This window comes from Papilio machaon, chromosome 3 (genome assembly GCF_912999745.1).
Source record: "Papilio machaon chromosome 3, ilPapMach1.1, whole genome shotgun sequence".
Lineage (NCBI taxonomy): Eukaryota > Metazoa > Arthropoda > Insecta > Lepidoptera > Papilionidae > Papilio > Papilio machaon.
In genome coordinates, this window is record NC_059988.1 from 6,800,629 (window position 1) to 6,820,405 (window position 19,777).

Here is a 19,777-nt window from a genome sequence, read left to right on the forward strand (position 1 = left end):
AGTACTTACATCCAGCTGTTAGACCATTTTTAAATAGAAAGAAATTGCGGCGATTACTAAATTATTTTTAATTTGTTGACAATAAAATTTCATAACTTTAATTGTTTTTTTACATAGTGACAATTAGTCGTGTTTTAAACATTTATATAGAAATCGAAACTTAAATGCCAAGAGTGTACTTTATTATAAATAAAGAGACTTATTTTCCGTCTATGATGTGATCAAGTATTAAAAGAGAAAAAAATTACAAGAAAAGTTACACGCGCAGTTAACGGCACTATACGCACAAGAGCCTGTTGTTTTTGAATCGCAACAAATTCCGCATTCAATGAATTGAAAAAATTGCTATTTACAGTCTACGCCCTGGACACAGCATTAATGAGATAAAAAGTTTGCAACAGTAAAGGGTACTAGTATTACAGAGAACTTCTGATAAGTATTCTATGAATTTGTAATTATGATTGAGGTGATACTTTTATGACTTACTTTACTATGCCTATGGCTATGCGTCACTTTGCTATAATAATTGGTTCTGTAGGTTAATTTTACAAAGTCTGCAGTTGATATGCAAAAGACTTAATTTGATTTGGAAAATACGAAATTTCAAAATTAGCTTTAAATATGAAATATTCAAACATGCATATTATCGAATTGAAAATTGAATATGCAAGCAGTCGGCGATTCATTTATCAATCAGGTAAATGTGCAAACGTGTTTACTTGCCTCTGGGTTTTGCCAATTTGTCGGAAAACACGTATGCTTGTGGTCACGAGTGCAAAACGAGATTGCTGTTGATTTCTATCGATATGGTCTTGTAGGTATAAGGAGATTTATATAGAATAAAATATTTCCTTGTAATTAAACCTTAATTAATAGTTAGCATTTTATGTAGGTCGGCTGGCGGTAATACGTAAAGTTTTCCTTTATTATTGAAATTAGTTTAAAAATACCTATTTAGGTTTTTAAAAATAATATCAAACTACACAATTACACAATAATTAAATTCGCAAAGACGGTGGTCGTTCACTATCAGTGTATTTACGTTCATAGATAAATGGTTGATAGATAATTCTTAAATAATTAAAGGTTATAAAAAATCTTTTTTACGTTATCTTTAATGATTATGTTTTTAGACTAATAATTAAATAGTTTCTATATAACGAAATCGAATTTTTAAATTATTTATTATTTTCTATGTAACGCCTTCTTTAATGAGTATCATTTAATTTACTTAAAACTGAATTACATTAGCTGTTGATGTTTTCCTTTTGATGAATATTAGATTTAAAAAAAAATACAGTCGAATTGATAACCTTCCTTCCTTCTTTTTGAAGTCGGCTAAAAAAATCAATCACAGCGTAAGCACTTGATTTGTTTTCAGCGAACGAACAATAGAATATGTACTTGAATATACCATTGCTATATTTAACTTTAACTTGAATATATACTTAACTATCAGGTAAAAATAAAATTATGTACTTACTTAAAAGTGTATTTACATCGTGAATAGCAGTTTATAGTAAGCGTATCTAAGTATTACTTATATACAATTATTATCAAGTTAGTAATCACGGTACGAACTCAAATAGTATCAGTACGGAGACGAACCAACATGGACGTCCCCGTGCTAGGTGTCATTTTAAACTGGTTCCTTATACTGTTAAGTATTTGTATATTTTTAATATGTTGGTTCTTTTACTCGAGTTATAACTATTGGAAGAATCGCGGCATCCCTTACGAGAAACCGTTCCTTTTCTTCGGAAATCTTAGTTTCGTGCTGAGAAAAAGTGTATGGGATTTTTGTTATGAATTGAAATGTAAACATCCGAGGGATTATGTCGGAATATTTTTGGCATGGAAGCCGGCGCTCATGTTGCAGACGCCGGAATTCGCAAGAAGGATTTTCGTCAAAGATTTCGAATATTTTCAAGATCGATTTTTGTACACCGGTTTCTCTGATCCTTTGGGTTCTTTGAATTTGTTTACGGTCAAGGTATGTTCGTCCAATTTACTATCACTTACCTTACCTACCTTACTTAATGTTACTTGAATTCTTAAAACTTATAGACTTGATTGTCTCAATCTCTCAGAAAATTTAAACAAACTCTCAGAGTCATATTTATTAGGCCTATTAAAAATTGACCAAAAAGATTATTTCAGCCTCCAAGTTACGTCCCCAAAGAGAAAATAGGATAAAATAATAAAATTTACTTCTTGATCTGAGCTTTGGAAATTAGGAGAAAGGAATCTCGTTTACTATTCCATAATAGATAGGAATTAAAAGATTTATATTTATTTCAGAACCCAATTTGGTCGACAATGCGAAATTCTCTATCACCTATGTTTACAGCGTCTAGACTTAAAATGATAACAGAACTAATGAACATGAATTCTAAAGAACTAGTAGGAAAAATACGAAGAGATCACATCGAGAACAATAAAGCTGTTAACTTGAAGGTAATATTGATACGTTACAATAATATAGTAGTACTTATGACAAGAATAATCACAGCGGTTGTTTTTTTGTAGCAATGTTTACGTATTGAATACTCGCAGTATGTCCTCGCTGCGAGCCAAAGATCACGGTGCTTCTTCATTTCGCTGAGCTACGCGTATTATTGTTTCCACTATGTATGTTTTGTTGTATTTCAGGAACTATTCTCAATGTATACTTCAGACACGGTGGCGTATAGTGTTTTCGGTATCCGTGTGAGCGTGCTCAACGATCAGGACTCGCCGCTGTGGTTCATCACCAACCACATGGTCAAGTGGACCTTCTGGAGAGGCTTCGAGTTCACTATGATATTCTTTGTACCCGCGGTCGCCGCTTTACTGAGGTAATAACCAATAATGAAGAAATAGAGAAAAGGAAACAGATAATTTAAATGAAAGTGTTTTATTTAAGGATTTAATTAAATTAAAATAAAAAAGACTATTATAAGCTATGTAAAAGAAATAGCATATGAGTGTTGTTCAGTATCATAATAAAATTTATACGCTTTATTATGCACTAGCTTTTACCCGCGACTCCGTCCGCGCGGAATAATAAAATAGAAAATGGGGTAAAAATTATCCTATGTCCGTTTCCTGGTTCTAAGCTACCTCCCCGTCAATTTTCAGCTAAATCAGTTCGACAGATCTTGAGTTATAAATAGTGTAACTAACACGACTTTCTTTTATATATTTAGATTTAATTTATTTATTACATGTTATATGTCTGGAGGTCTGTTGACTGTTGAAGCATTCTTCGTACAAATAAAAAATCATTATTCACGACTTATATCCTTACGACATACATCACAATTATAATGTTTTATTTTTAGATTGCAATTCTTTTCGGACGCTGCAACTGAATATATAAAGAAGATGTTCTGGAACGTTGCCAGAGAACGAAAAAGTAGTGACTACGACAATCATAAGGACCTCGTTAATCACTTGTTAAAGTTACGAGATAACTTAAAACTTCCAGCAGATTCAGGCTCTGGTACGTCGATGTTTATAATTTGTGATAACCGATATTATTAATCATACTAATATAAATTACTCAATGAAATTTTAATAGTATTGTTCCTCGTAATTATACATTTAAAAAAAAATGTAACCGAGAACATTTTGCGTTTACCCATAGACGAAATTTTTGCGTCTCGATCGTTTCGTAATTTCTGTTTTACTTGCTACTGAAATTGAAGCTTAGGTATGTTATTGAACCACTAAATGGGTTTCATAGTAACAACAGCCGGTAAATAAGTGACCCACCTCGACTGTTGCAATATGCAAATCAAATATGTAGAGTATCAACATTATTCATAACATTTCGTTTCGTTTCGTTTATAACATTTTTAGACCTGGCTGATGATTTGATGCTGGCGCAGGTGGCCGTGTTCATCTTAGGCTCTATTGAGACGTCTTCTACGGCACTGAGTTATTGTCTGCATGAACTTGCTCACCATCCAGAGGAGCAGGTGAAAAACTATTAAGATATATTTTTTTTAAAACTAGTAAAGCTAAGTCAGTTTCCGTTAAAGTATGTTACGTTATAACGACTTCAAGTCAATAAACGTATATTTTAATATTGTTTGAGAAATTTGTTTATTTTATTTTGAATTGTAAATATAGTATTTTGTACCTACGTGTTAAAGCGTAACTTGTTTTCAGCGGGTATTCCCAGATGAGGCAAATGTTTTTTGATTCCTTAATATTAGTTTTTATATTTATCCCTTTCTGTTAAGCATGTTTATGACATCATTATGCAACTCTCCTACTCTACCTGAGCACGCATTACATAAATCATACATATTATTTGGTTTGGTGTAAGAGCGTCGGTGGCTCAGGGGTTAAGCACTTGTCTTGCAATCTGCAGGTCCTGGGTTCGAATCCCGCCATGTACCAATGTGTTTTTCGATTTTCGATTTACATATGTACATTTGTCCGACGTTCTTACGGTGAAGGAAAACATCGTGATGCAACCTGCACATATTTAAGAAGAAATTCAATGATATGTGTGAAGTCAACCAACCCGCACTTGGCCAGCGTGGTTGACTATGGCCTAGTCACCCCTAACTTGTGGTAGGCTCCGAGCCCCTCGGTGGGGACGTATAGTGAGCTGATGATGATGATGATGATTTGGTTTGTTATATAAAATTTCATGTTTTATATACATTTTCAGGAGAAACTTTACAATGAAGTGTCTGAAGCATTAAAAAAATCTGGAAAAGATAATTTAAATTATGACGAGTTAATGGAATTGAAGTATATGTCCGCTTGTATTAACGGTAAGATCTAAGTTCCATTCAAATTTCCCGTGTTTTAATTCCACTGATATGAAAGCGATTCCATACAAAATAAAAGTCGTTCAAAAACCCGGGTTGGGTACTCGCTGAGTAAAAATAAGCATTAAATTTGACATATTTTTTTAAGTTAATGATAAAAAAAGAAAAACATTTTAAATAAAGAAACATATATTTTTAGAAACACTCCGTAAATTCCCTCCACTTGGTTATTTGGATAGGATTTGCAATCAAAGATATAAGCTAAATGATGAAGTGACCATCGAGAAAGGAACCCCTGTGTTTATAAATGTGTTAGCCATACATTACGATGAGAAGATTTACCCCGAGCCCCACCAGTGGAGACCGGAGAGAATGCATAATGCATCAGATAATGATAATCTTAACTTTACTTTCTTACCTTTTGGTGAAGGACCTCGTTTCTGCATAGGTAAGTGTACATAATTTTATTTTAATATAACTGTACTAAGTTTAACCACTTACCATTTTAAATGTAGTATAGACCATTTCAATCTTTATGGCGGCTCAAGGTCATATGCGTGCTGCTCTGTGCTCTCCCCCCGCACTCCTTTATGCCCCTTTACTGCGCAGCGACAGCAATATTCCGAGCCGACAAGATATTTGAAAACCTCTATACAAGTTGTATGCATGTATAACTCATACATGAATATGTCTTGTTTATTATAATCTAGTTAAATATCAATAAATTTGAACTGAATTTTTTTTTTGAAGTAAAATGTACATATTTCAAAAAGTTGTTATTGTCAAAAGTCAGAAATACGAGTTATGGTAATCATATTTATTAGTAAACGTAAACTTTTTATTTTTTAATAATAACTGAAAGTAATGCAATGTTTATTAAATACAAAAAATATGAAATAACTGTTGTTTTACAGGTAAACGCTACGGCTACATGCAAATTCGCGCATCGCTCTCTCAGCTGGTGGCCGCATACAAATTCCTACCAGCTGACATCCCGTACAAAGTGGAAACAGATCCCTACAGTGTTATTTTATCACCCAAAGGCGGATTGAGTGTTAAGTTTCAGGCCCGATACTAAGAATTGGGTTTAAATTATTATAATGTGAAAGAAACCATAATTTAGGTTTACATTATTGATGATTTTAATATTAAACCATTTTAATATGATTTTTTTTTCATTAAAAAAACTATAAATACGTTTCATAAAAAATCGAATAAGAGAATTAGGATTATATTAATCTAAGATTTTGTTTTACTCTAAAGCTAAAACAAATATTATCGTTCATCGTATCACAATATCTGATATCAAAATGATATTTTCCGGCTTGGCATTCTATGAAGTAAATGAGTCGTGTAAGTCAGGTTTATCGCGGAGATTAGCGGACGGTATTTGCCCGATAGTCAAGCAGGAAAATCACAAACATTGATTGTAGGTATAATTGTTTCCAAACACCTTAGATGTAGTGTACTTAATCATATTTTGTAATGGCTAACCATGAGTTTGACTTTCGAATTACCAACCAGCTTAGTTTGAATAGATTCATAGACAAATTTAAAACATGATATTTCTCTTTTGTGGCTTAATTCTTGTCAAATGATAATAAAATCGGCTTATTAATGTTTCAAATTGTCTGGAACATATGAAATAATACTATAGTTACTAACAGAAAAACAAAATAATTCTTACACATAAAAGCAACATATTTTTATATTATTATTACAATGCTTACAGCTCATAGACTCCTAAACCCATAAACAAGATATGTTATTGCAATGACGACATCTTGGAAATTGCACTCATCTTGTAAGCATTAAGCGTAAATTCTTTATGAGCGAGTCTTGTTAAGAGCATGCATGTGGAATAAAAAGAGCGAAAACTGTTTTATTTATTTATGTTTTTTGCTATAGTATCTTGTTTATCAAAAATAATTTTGGTGCGCACTTTACGATTCATTCAAATTTTAATTTGTTATGATTTGCAAATAAAATCGCAAACTGCAAACTAATAAATTCGTTATGTTAGCAACAGCTTGCAGTGAACTAAAAGTCTAATAAAATATAAAAATTTCAATACTCCAGTAAAATGAATTTCGTCTTTATGGTTGATTCTTTTATGACCAAGATTAAATAACAAAACCAACGAGGAACTAACGCTGACCAGAATATAGAAGATTTAAAGAACACTGAGACATTTGTGACATATGTGTATATTAAGAAATATCCCTTAGAGACTAGTGTTGTTTGGTTGAAATGTTAGTAAAGGTTTTCTACTTTCTAACATCTGTGTGTGTTTTTTTTATACCAAGGGCATTAGAAACCCATAGTTAGTATAAATTATGTTATATATTTTTTTGCATGTACCGATATTCCGATTTTTTCGCTGAATTTTAATAATAACATTTCAATTGGTTATTCATATAAAATACTACATTGAAAAATAACATTTTCATTACCATTACTTGTGTATTGTATTATTTGCACAAGCCTAATGAATACTCTACAATTGTTTAAATTATTTGTGAACACGACTATATAATTTGAACGTTTATTTTGGTTTACGCGTAATTTAATGAGATTAATTTCACAAAATAGCAACATTCGTCGGACACTTAAGATTAATTGCAACACTTGAAATTGATATTTTTGTTCATTTTATTATTTATACCTAGAATATTTTATGTTGTTATAGTAGTAGTTATACTTATACATGTCATTGTCAGATGTAGAATTAAAAAAAATCGTTAAATTTTTTTCATCATCCATTATTACGAAAATATTGAAATTGGTAAGATGAAAAATAACAAATCGAGATACATAATTAAAGAAAAGGGACAATTATTCTTTTGTGAATAAAAATAATGTTCTGCGAAGCGTAAATCTTTTTAAAGTTTAGATAGAGGCAGTTGTTTGCTAAAATTAATTCATTAAGTAGATTCTGTTTTAAAAATCACTGAAACAAAATTTTACTTTGTGTTAACGTGTTTTGTTTTGAATGAAATGTACATAAATCTAATAGACTTCTGTTTTTTCGCAGCAAAGACAATAATATTAAATTGTTGTTTAAATAAAAATAACTATACATTATTACTATTTAATTAGAATAGAAAGTAAAAGTATACCGCATACAAAGAAAGAATATATCTACACGAAGTAATACCAACGTAGCAATATGACGTCATGATAAATGGCAATAATCTGTAATTTGAATGATTGTTCATCAAGTGCATTTTAGTAATGTTAATTTCCCTTTGGCTAATATTTATGTATGAAACCACTTATAAAATAATTCCTGGGTTATGTACGAGAAAATGATCATAAAGCTATATAGCTTTAAGAGCGTCTGTGCGCTTATTATGAAACTTTGTTATTTATTTCGTTAGGTTATCAATTACTCGCCACACAATACATTGTGTCAAAAAAACGACGGTCCACATACGAGCATTGTTACGTTGTGGTGACAATGACTAGGGTTTCTTGCGTGTACAATTACATTCCTAACGACATTATGTTGGACACGTAACATTATTAACAGTATACTTTTACGTTGTGATAAATTGTACTGCAAGTTTAAAATTTACCGTTGTTTTACTCCACTTAATTTTTTTTGTTTCTACATTTTTACGTCTATTTTGCTTCACTGTTCTACATATTTATTTAGATTTCAAGATCTTCATTTTTGGAACGAAGTTCCTTATCGCGCGTTGTGAAAGGTGGCTAGACGGAAAAAATTCTTACGAAAAGTTGTCACGACACTTTTTGCTATAGTAAGTATGTTAACGACGAATGAGCGCTACTTCACCATGGCAACGACGTGACAATATATAACGAAAATTCATAGAAATAAAATGTACTTCTTGTGAAGACTTAAGTTTTTTATTCATAGAATAAACATTGGTTCCTTCACTAATTAATCGAAAAGAACTTCGTTCCATCCGGGCGTCCGATACCTCTCAAGTTTTTTTTGTTATTCTATTGAAGTATTATATTCCATTTAAAACATACAAAGCAATGACATCATCTATGAGTGTTAGATTTATCGCGTTCGCTAATGACATTTGCCTTAGTTTGATTTATGGCAGCGAAAGTGAACCGTCACCCATCGAGGGCGGCTTTGTCTTCTAATGGATTTTGTCCTCCAGCAAGAGCGACATCTCGCAATAGATTTAATAAAGTTATTTGAATAAAAGCATATGAAAACGATCAGTACAGAATAATTATATTATGATAGCTGAAGCGAAAATTTTATACACTTTTTTTAATAAATTGCGCTAACGGATGAACGTTTTTATTCAAAATGAAAAAAAAATGTTTGATTATAAATTGAGATCGAATTTCGAAGAATGGATTATTGTATACATTATTACTCGAAAAAATTTACAACGAGAAAACGGAGAAACTTTCAAAAACAAGAAACGAAAAAATGTCCAATATTTGGCGCATTGAGACGGCCAACTCTAGTACCACCTGTCATCTATGGTTAAATCAAATAGCGCACTCTTTCTCAGCTTCTTTATCTCCCTTCTTGCCAAAATTCCTACAGTATATTGGAACAAAGTGAGAGGTGAGATTAAGAAAAACTTTCCTAGTTTGAAAAAAATATGTAAAAAATCACAAACTGTGTTTTTTACATTTTACATTTTCTTACATTTCGTAAGCAAGCAAGTAGTTTCAATCTTGAAGATAGAACGTGAGCGGAAATAAGTTAAGAATATCGAAGCGATGCTTAGGATTTAAAATTTCCTTAAAGCCCGAACACTCGGCGTTGATACCAAATAAGATTTCACTTTAAGAAGCTTTGCTGCGAATATGAAATGATATTGGCTGAATATTGCGCGATGAATATATACATTTACTCAACAACGTACCAATCTCCTCTATTTTAAAGTACGTCATATATTTAATATTCAATTCAACGTAATAGTAATTAAAATAATAAAATATAATTAATAGTCTAATAATCTTTATCAAGCTATATAGTGAAGCTACATAATAGCCAGTTGTTTCTTCGACAATTGTAAATCGCTGTGCACTGTCACGGCTTACCATGATATAGAGTTGTTTGTAACTGCGAGCAAGGGTGCAGCATGTTGCCAACTGCGTCTTTGCGGATTGCAATTTGTGACGTTAACGTATTACCTTAACTTTACAAAGTAAATAATCTTAGTGTTATTCTTCTTCTTACAGTGCCATCTTCTTTCGAAGGTTGGCGATCATTACGACAACTTGTACCCTTGACACCGCGGCTCTGAAGAGCGAACGGGTACTCTTTCCGAACCACTGGCGCAGTGTTATTTATATAATTTTATTGTCACAAAACTAGAATAAGCACTACTCACCTATGTCAAGAAAGCTGGTTTGCTTTGGGGATAGCATAATATTTCTTTGTTAATTATGGATTAACAGAAAACGCAAAGTCAATTTAATTAATTTTTAATTTACTTTTGGCGAAATCAGACACGAAAAGCTTGCTTACAATAATTTTAAAAGACTAATCTTGGTAGTAATATGATGTCATAAAAGGTTAAATGCGTATAGGAGGTTTGAAAGCAACAAAATAGTCTCATTATTATGCTATTACTACCCTCATGTGGTGCAAATTTATTACGTTGGCAGCAGAATTTCAAATTGCCCAGCCCTTATCTCATACGCGGCGACCGTCCTCTTCGTTACGACGAGATCGTGATGCTGGCAAATAGATGGAACAGTAGCGGTTACTAGAGTTTTACTCTCGATATCTGATAATTTAAAAACTTGGTTTGCTAGATGCTTTCACTAGATTAGGTTTTCTCCTATGTTTTATTCATGTTTTTATTTTCCTACATTTTAATCCTTTTGCCATTAATGAAACAATAAATAAAATAATAAAATTAACAACAATTAAAAACAGTACAAAACAATGTCATGACGTCTAATGAATACGAAATTGGAGCAACCACCAAATTATAGCCGTGATTTTAAAATATTTGTGTTACAAAAGCGATTTATATCTCCCGAGACCAGAAATAATGTACCCTCGAAACTTAAATCTTCTAAACTTTAGTACTCTTCACGATTCTGTAGACAGTTGCTTGCGGAGATAAATTTGTTTTAGAAATTTTGTTGGCGAAGAATATCAGAGCGGGAAACATTGTTTTTGTTTTATATTTTGATTCCACTTTTAATGTACGAACATTGTGACTATATTTTTATACATATTGAAACAAAACATTCAGTTTAATTCAGAATTAAATTAAAAAAATCTTTTATACGCAATACACAACTACGTATGAAAAGCTTTTTGAACGAATGAATGTCATTTTCGACTTATACTGTGGAAGAATAAAGTGAATTGGTGATTAATTTTGCAGCGCGCAGAAAATGTATGAATACAAAGTATATCATTGTAACTGTCTAATTTTCACTTAATTAAAGGCATGATGAACGACAGAGGCGGAATTATCTTCTCATCTGATGCTTGCCGACTGCCTCTTCCCGACGCTAAACTTTACGTCCTCTGATGTTCGCGTTTAATGTTCCTAAATCACTTTGTACACGACAATAGCTTCCAAGGATTTTTCATGTAATATTATTTTATAAAATACATAAAATACAATAAATATTACCTATATATAGATGCGGATGCTTAGATGGATGGATGGATGTTTGTTTGAAGGTATCTCCGGAACGGTTCAACGGATCTTGATGAAATTTGGCACATATGTAGAACATAGTTGGGTTAGAACACATAGGCTTCTTATTGGAACGAAGTTCCTTATTGCGCGTTGTGAAAGGGGGCTAGACGGAAAAAATTCTTACGAAAAGTTGTCACGACACTTTTTGTTATAGTAAGTATGTTAACGACGAATGAGCGCTACTTCACCATGGCAACGACTTGACAATATATAAGGAAAATCCATAGAAATAAAATGTACTTCTTGTGAAGACTTATGTTTTTTATTCATAGAATAAACATTGGTTCCTTCACTAATTAATCGAAAGGAACTTCGTTCCATCCGGGTGTCCCTTGAAACCTCTCAGGTTTTTTTTTAATTCCGCGCGGACGGAGTCGCGGGCGACAGCTTGTATCTTAATAAAGTTAGTTAAATTGTTTTTCTTTCAATATCATTTTGTTATATATTTATGAGTATACTTATAAATATTATGCATATTTATTAATTAACTTTTTTTCTATAAAACACATTTTATAAAAAAAATTATAAAATTTATTTTATAAAAAATAGTGCAGCATCGGCAGCGGAATCTCATAACTCAAGCAACCTGTGGTCAGGTCTGCAGAGACAGGAACCTCAACCTTATTATTATTACTATTACTAATATAGGATTGTATTATTTATGCTACTTGAAATCATGATAGAATTCAAATAAAAAACAAAAGAATGTTTCCATTAAAATTATGAAAAAATAATCTTCATGAAAAACTTTATTTTAATCCAGATTTTCTTCGCCTAATTTCAATAATGATCGAAATTATCAAAGCAATTAAGTCACACGGTATCAAGTATATCTAAGTACATACCTATATATACTACAATCCTCGTTAGTTGCTACAACGGCGGTTAATTTAGATGGAGCCAGGGTTCAATTTAAATTAACAGGTGTCGTAGATAGCGTTAGGTGAGTTAACACAATCTGTTAATTGATACTCGCGAATGTATGTTGATATATCAATTCATTATTAATTCAATGTCGTTTAAATGCGTAATATAATAGCTTTATATTTTTGTTACCATCATCATATTGGGCTATTTCCAATCCTAAGTTGAACAAGTTGAGTTTTAATATTACATTACCATTTTAAAAGTTATTTAAAAAGGATCTTAAAAATGTATCCTGTGAACGTAAAAAATCGATTAGCATTCTGGAATGTACGAACGTTATACGATGAGAGTAGACTGTTTCAGTTGGAGACCGAAATGCTAAAGTATAATCTACAGATACTGGGATTGAGTGAAGTACGCAGAAATGGATTCGGGGAACTAAGAACACCTAAAGGTCTGACTTTCCTGTATTCTGGTAAGGAGGACCCTAACAGCGGCCGAGAATACGGAGTAGGGCTTCTCCTTTCTAATTCCGCAAAGAATGGCCTTATAGATTGGAAACCAGTCTCGGAGCGGATCATCACTGCACGCTTCAACTCTAGAGTACGCAAGATTACCGTAGTACAATGTTACGCCCCCACCAACGTCGCAACGGAAGAAGAGAAGGACAACTTCTATAATGCGCTTCAGACTATCCTGAAGAGTATACGCAAACAAGATATCATCATTTTAATGGGTGATCTGAACGCAAAAGTTGGCACAGACAATACAGATTGTGAAAAGCATATGGGGAAATATGGACTCGGTACCCGCAACGACAATGGAGAACGATTTGTAGAACTATGTCAGAACTATGACTTAACCATCGGAGGAACATTATTCTTACATAAAGAAATTCACAAATACACCTGGAATTCACCCGACGGTATCACTAAAAACCAAATTGACCACCTCGCTATCAGCCGCACATGGCGAACTTCGTTATTAGACGTACGAAATAAAAGAGGCGCAGACATAGACAGTGACCATCTGCTGGTAGTGGCAGAACTGCGTATCAAAATAGCGACTGCCCGGCGCGCTAATAATATATGTAAGGTGGGACGCCGGTATGACGTCGGGAAACTGAACAAGGTCGAAGTTCAAGAAAAGTTTGCTCTTGAACTGAGAAATCGTTTCTCCAGCCTCCCCCTAGATAACATAGACGATGAGTGGAAACGTATCAAAGCGGCTTACCAAGAAACCAGCTCCAACGTCTTGGGATATCGTCCGAAGAAAAACGAGGACTGGATATCTCAGTCTACCTGGAACCTTATCAAAGCACGTAGGGAGCTCCACCGGAAAATTCTTAGTACGTCGTCTGAAACAGATCTAGCTGATTTCAGAGAGCAGTACCGGCAGATACGGAGGCGCATTTATCGCAGCACCCGGAAAGATAGAAGACAGTGGGCCGACGATATTGCGGACCGAGCTCAGGCAGCCGCCAATACTGGAAATATGCGAGAGCTGTATAACGCTACTAAGATGCTAGCTGGAAGGAAAGGCTTCTGGAAAAAGCCTCTACGCGATAAGGAGGGTAGACTCATCGCTACTTCGGAAAGGCAACTCGCACGTTGGCGAGAACATTTCCAAGAAGTCTTCCGCAATTCTGCCATGACAACCCACGACAACTCGCTTGATGCCACGGGATCCCAACTTCTGGACATTGACACTTCACCTCCATCCAAGGAAGAAGTCAAAAAGGCTATTCTTTCTCTGAAGACCAACAAGGCGCCAGGATTAGACCTCATAACAGCGGAAATGCTGAAAGCGGATGTAACAACAGCTGTAGAGATAATGACGCCCCTCCTGGAGAGAATTTGGTCCTCTGAAATACTTCCAGACGACTGGAATAAAGGCCTTCTTATAACAGTACCGAAAAAGGGAGACCTTAGTCAATGCGGAAATTGGAGGGGTATAACTTTGCTCTCTATCCCATCAAAAGTTCTATGTAAAGTAATATTGGATAGAATCTCAAAAGTGGTAGAACCCCTCTTAAGAAAGGAACAGGCGGGATTCCGGCCCAACCGCTCCTGTACAGACCAAATTGCTACCTTAAGAATTATTCTCGAAGAAGCATCAGAATGGCAACGGGAAGTTTACCTTACCTTCGTTGACTTCGAAAAAGCCTTCGACACCATCAAATGGTCCAGTATTTGGTCTCGTCTCAGAGAATTAGGAGTCCCCTCCAAAATTGTAAACATCCTAAGAGCCGTCTACAAGAATTATGGCAGGCGACGAGGTATAGAATGGGGTTTGGATAGCAACCTGGACGACCTAGACTATGCTGACGACCTCTGTCTGCTGAGCCACAAACATGCCGACATGCAATCAAAATTGGACGACTTGCAAGAAGAGGCAGCGCGAGTTGGCTTAAAAATCAACGCGCGGAAGACTCAAGAGATGCGTACTGAGGGAAGTAACACGCTACCACTGTCACTACGGGACGTCAATATCGAGCAAGTGCAGATGTTTACTTACCTCGGTAGTGTCGTGTCCAACTCTGGAGGAACCGACGAAGATATCACCTCTAGAATAGCCAAGGCCAGGGCCACCTTCGCGCAACTGCGCCCCATATGGCAGTCTAAGAAGCTTACGCACCGAGTGAAGACTAAAATATTTCGATCTAATGTAAAATCCGTACTGCTATATGGATGCGAAACCTGGAAGGTGACAAAAGCTTCAACACAGCGGGTCCAAGTCTTCATCAATCGCTGCCTCCGACAGATCCTAGGAATCTTCTGGCCAGATACGATCCGCAACGAAGAACTCCTTGCACGTTGCAGAGAACAGCCGATTGGTCAACAAATAAGACGCCGCAAGTGGTTATGGATTGGCCACACGCTTCGTCGGGATCCCAGTCATATTCCCAGGGAGGCCCTGGAGTGGATCCCGCTAGGAACAAGAAGACGTGGTCGCCCTAAACAAACCTGGCGGCGCTCAGTGGCAGCCGACATGAAGACAGTCGGGCTGACATGGCTCGAGACCAAACGCAGAGCCCAAGATAGAGTGAGCTGGCGACGTACTGTGGACGCCCTCTGCCCCACTACGGGGACATAGGACTTTAAGTCAAGTCAAGTAAGAACGTAAAAATCTACGTTAGCATGTTCGAAATGTATAAAAGTATGACATATTTCTGCTAATGACTCCTCGTTAACAGAAACGTTCCAATTTAATGATAGTGTTTCATTTGACGTATTTTTGCACTAATTGGAGAAATTTTTCACGTAAATGAGAGAAAAAGCATGTTACTGATTTTAAGGACTATATTTTTTTTTATTGTCTTATCAAATTAATTTGTAACAAGTACCTTTAAATTTGCCGTTCAATACAATACTTCCGTTACATCCATTTCATTTTTTTAAGAAAGCAAAAATAATAAGTTTTTTAAGAAAGAAAAAAATGGTTATTTTGAGAAAACTATAAAAGATATATACACTATATGCTTTCGCAGACTTTTATTTAGCACATTTAAAGAGCTACAATTCTTCGATTCATCATTTATATGTAGGTCCTATAGCCTACGTAAGCGTTGAAAATAAAAAGTCCCTAAATTTCGCATTTTGTAGCTAAACTCAAAATCTACAAGTCTTCTAGTTATTTTAAAAAATAAATTCAAAAAAATGAGACCCATCTGCAAGCACTACCTTTCGATTTAAATATTTTTTACCAAAATCGGAGCACCAGGGGCGGAGATTCGCGGTAACACGCATTAAAAAATACGGTCGAATTAATAACCTCCTTCGTTTTTGAAGTCGGCTAAAAATAGAAATTATTTTTATTTTATAATCATTGATCGACATAATATACTAAAGTTATATATCACATTCAATAACAACTCGAATTTCAAAGAATATAAATAAAATATTTATGTTCATACTTGTATAAACAGTCGAGCCCCTACAAGTGAAATCCTTTGACACGGCGACAACAAATATTTTCAGCAATAACGATCAAGCGGATTTTACGGGTCGTTTGTTATTGTAGGGACGAATTCATCTGCCCGTGTATTATTACAACGATAATTTGATTCATGTGTCTTTGGATTTAATAATAAAATATACTTATTTTTTTTAATTTATCGTACATTCATCAAACATAGTGTTCATGGAACCATGAATGTTTTTAGATACCAATCTTTTTACTGTTTTTTTTATTATTTAATTAATAAAAAGTCACAAAATTTCTTCGTTTGCTACAAATACACATATTACATTCATAAAACGCATTCGTTTCGTAAGTAACTTATTAAAAAACAAAATAATTGTGTTGCAAAAATTATGTCTAAACTTCTGAATTCTCGGCTTTAAATTACAAACAACTTATACGAACATAATGAAGCAAAAAAAAAAAAAAAACTATCTAAACACCTCAAAATACAAAAATAATAGAAGTCAAGAATTGAAAGTTTTCTAGCTTCGGCTGCTTTCCGCTGGGCATTCATGAGCGACTATTAAACAACAGTAGCAAAGTGAAGAGAACTTTTAATAGAAAAGTTCTAAGTGATATTACGGTGCTGCAACTTAAGGAATATCTTCTAACAAACTTTATTCCACAAGTCGGTCGTGGGAAGCTGAACTATATTAGGTGACTGCAACAATGTCTTCCCGAGGGACCGCAAGAGTTGTTCCGTCAGAATACATTCCACACAAAGGAAAGTTATAACATTTTGGAATGTTAATTTGAGAATCATTATGTATCAAAATTTACATTTCAAAGCCTTAATAAACATAGAAAACAATACATAAGACATAAGATTTATAGCAGTGAATTTTCACAACTCAAGCCTTAATTACTTTTTTTTAAAACAAAAAGAATCAACGAGGACTTTGATTATCACAGGTTGATTTTTTTTAAACTTTTTTAGTATTTTTTTTACTAAATCTAAGTTGTTCTTTTGAGGACATGCAATAGAAGAATCGGCTATAGCTCCCACAAATATTTTTGGGTCTAAAAAATATTTGAGTAAAACGAATTCATGTTGTTCGTTCGTTAGTGCAAACAAAAACAATTTGTGATAGCGCAAGTCCAACATTTGAATACAGTGTGTCCGTTCAATTGTTACATAGAAACAAACACCAAGTTTAATTTCCTGCTAACTTCGAAGCATTGAACTGTTATTTTAAAGTTTCGAAGCATTGGATATTTGCAAAAATATTTGCTAGAGAGAAAGGATAATATTAAAGAGTTTTTATGAAATAAACTCACATATGAAGTACTTTTGTTTCTCTGTCATAGTAATAATATTGTTTGAAAACGGACAAAACTAAGACGGAGATAAAAAAATCGCGACTACGAAAACTAATATTTTAATTGCCGCTATAATTTTTTCCTAAAACGATTAAAAGATGAGAAAATTTGCAAATTTTAATTAAATTTTATAATTATCTCACAAAGGAATGGCAATTTATACTTTGTTAATTATTTTTCAATATAAAAGTGTAAAAGAATTTATTCGCGTAGCTTTTTTACTCTAATTGCGTATTCGCCTAGGGGCAGTGTAAAAATTATTTGTCATGAAAAAATATTCTAATATTGTAATTCATACTTTTATTCTTATAAAAATATACACATCAGTTAACTATTAAGTAAAGTATTGGTAAAAAAAGAACTCTGAGAGATGAAACCTTGTATAAAATGTATATAATTTGAACTTGGATACAAAATACGAACTCTATTGTGCATATATGTGTGCTGTGTGATTGTAAATATTTAAGTTCACAAAATGAATTTAATATTCGACACAAAACCTTAAATATTAAATTTAGATAAGGTAAAAGAATATGTAAGTAAAGAAACGTCGTCTGCATTATAATCGACTATACAACCTTCGTCCGAAATGAATTTGTATTCCAAAGGGTATACAGTTTAAGGCATAAAAAGTATTATAAGAAATACAAATAAAAGAATTCAGTCATCATTTTCATAAATAATTAAAAAAAAATAGCAAAAACATTAAGAGTAAATTAAGCTAGACTAATATAGTAATGGATTTTAAAACAAATGACATCTAACAGTATAAAATAAAATCTTTTTGTAACATTCGATTTGATGTATTTCGAAACCTAAATTTTCCTAAATTGAGAACTTCACAGCGCACAAGGAATTATCAAAATCTTTGTAGCCGTTTGGAAGTTATGTCTATACTAACGAGGTTTTTAAAGATATAATAACAAAGGCTGAAAGACAGACTTACAGAGGCTGAAAACCAGCGCGGCCTTCAGTGACAAGCTGGAGCCAGCATCAGCTGAGGCTCTTCCCATTAGCCAAGATTTTTTTTCTCTTCAATTGATATCTTTTGTAAATGTAATTTGTTTTGTTTTTGGTGAGTAAACTGTTTTTTTTTTATTTAAAAAGAAAAGACAGTAGAGTATGCATATGTTGATATCGTATAGAACAAACATTTTCAGTCTGAAAACACATGTAGTGAAGCAGTGAAAACATCTCTTCAATGTGAAATTGTGTTCCAGTTGGAAAGCCGGCAAAGTTGTCGTTTTATTTTAACTTTACAATACCGTTTCGGTTTCATCGGACCGCTATTCAGTACTGTGATGACGTTTCCTATCGGATATTGAATTTACGTTCACAATTTTAACTTAAAATCGGAATGTTCGTGCATTGTATTATATTGAAATGAACTCTTTATGTGATAGAAATTATATTCTCTCCTAGATTAAAATCATTTTTGTATTAAAATTAATAATAAAACGCATATTCCTTAAACACAGACTTAAGTAAATCGACCAAAATAAAAAATGTCAAGGCAAATTTATGATGCGAAAGTAAGCATATGATAAGTAGACGATTTAAACGGATTTGTACCGACTAAAATAGATATACATAATCAGCAAAATATGTGATTACCAGTTTATTTATTATGTTAAAAGACAAACACAAGTCAAGTTACAAAGTCTATGACTTCTCCTAGACGAGTACATCTTACTGTTTGTGATTTTTGGAAGGAAAACAACGGAACATTATGGAAAGTAAGTAACCCGTTAAAAACTGTAAGCATTCTTTTTATGAGAATAAATGTATGTTTGAATTTTTCTTTGACTCATAAATTTTTATAAAGCACTCTTTGCCAAAGTCTTTAATAGATAGCCTTTGTATAATTTTTTATTACATCTAAAGCAATAAAATGTATCAAAATTGATGTATCACATTGATTGAGAAGGTAAATATGATAATTGTATTACGACAGATATGTTGATTGAAAGGGTCGTGATTGCGAACAAACAATTTCGATGTTTCGATAGAAATGAAGTGGTCAGTAAATGAATCAGTCAAATGTCATGGAACCATTTTCAATTATTGAGGTTATAAAATTTCAATTGCCTTAATTTAAACCTAAATTAAAGCTTTATTTATATACAGAATGTAAAAACTAATTTTTAAATAATTGGTATAAAAGTGATACTATATTTGAAAAGA

The 19,777-nt window shown here is 33.3% G+C and overlaps 1 protein-coding gene across 1 annotated transcript; it reads left to right on the forward strand.

The window, feature by feature from the left end:
* The first annotated feature begins 1,521 nt into the window (after positions 1-1,521).
* Positions 1,522-5,877, forward strand: LOC106710335 (cytochrome P450 6k1). The gene is made up of 8 exons (XM_014502354.2): positions 1,522-1,993; positions 2,302-2,457; positions 2,653-2,837; positions 3,324-3,484; positions 3,844-3,962; positions 4,667-4,772; positions 4,969-5,217; positions 5,684-5,877. The coding sequence occupies exons 1-8, from the start codon at positions 1,613-1,615 to the stop codon at positions 5,845-5,847; spliced, it is 1,521 nt and encodes a 506-aa protein (XP_014357840.2). The 5' UTR covers positions 1,522-1,612; the 3' UTR covers positions 5,848-5,877.
* Positions 5,878-19,777: the final 13,900 nt, after the last annotated feature.

Bases quoted from the DNA above. Each gene is read 5' to 3' on its own strand.
- LOC106710335 (XM_014502354.2), top strand. From the start codon at position 1,613: ATGGACGTCCCCGTGCTAGGTGTCATTTTAAACTGGTTCCTTATACTG. The intron at 1,994-2,301 runs GTATGTTCGTCC...TATTTATTTCAG, and splicing joins TGAATTTGTTTACGGTCAAG to AACCCAATTTGGTCGACAAT. The intron at 3,963-4,666 runs GTGAAAAACTAT...ATACATTTTCAG, and splicing joins CTCACCATCCAGAGGAGCAG to GAGAAACTTTACAATGAAGT.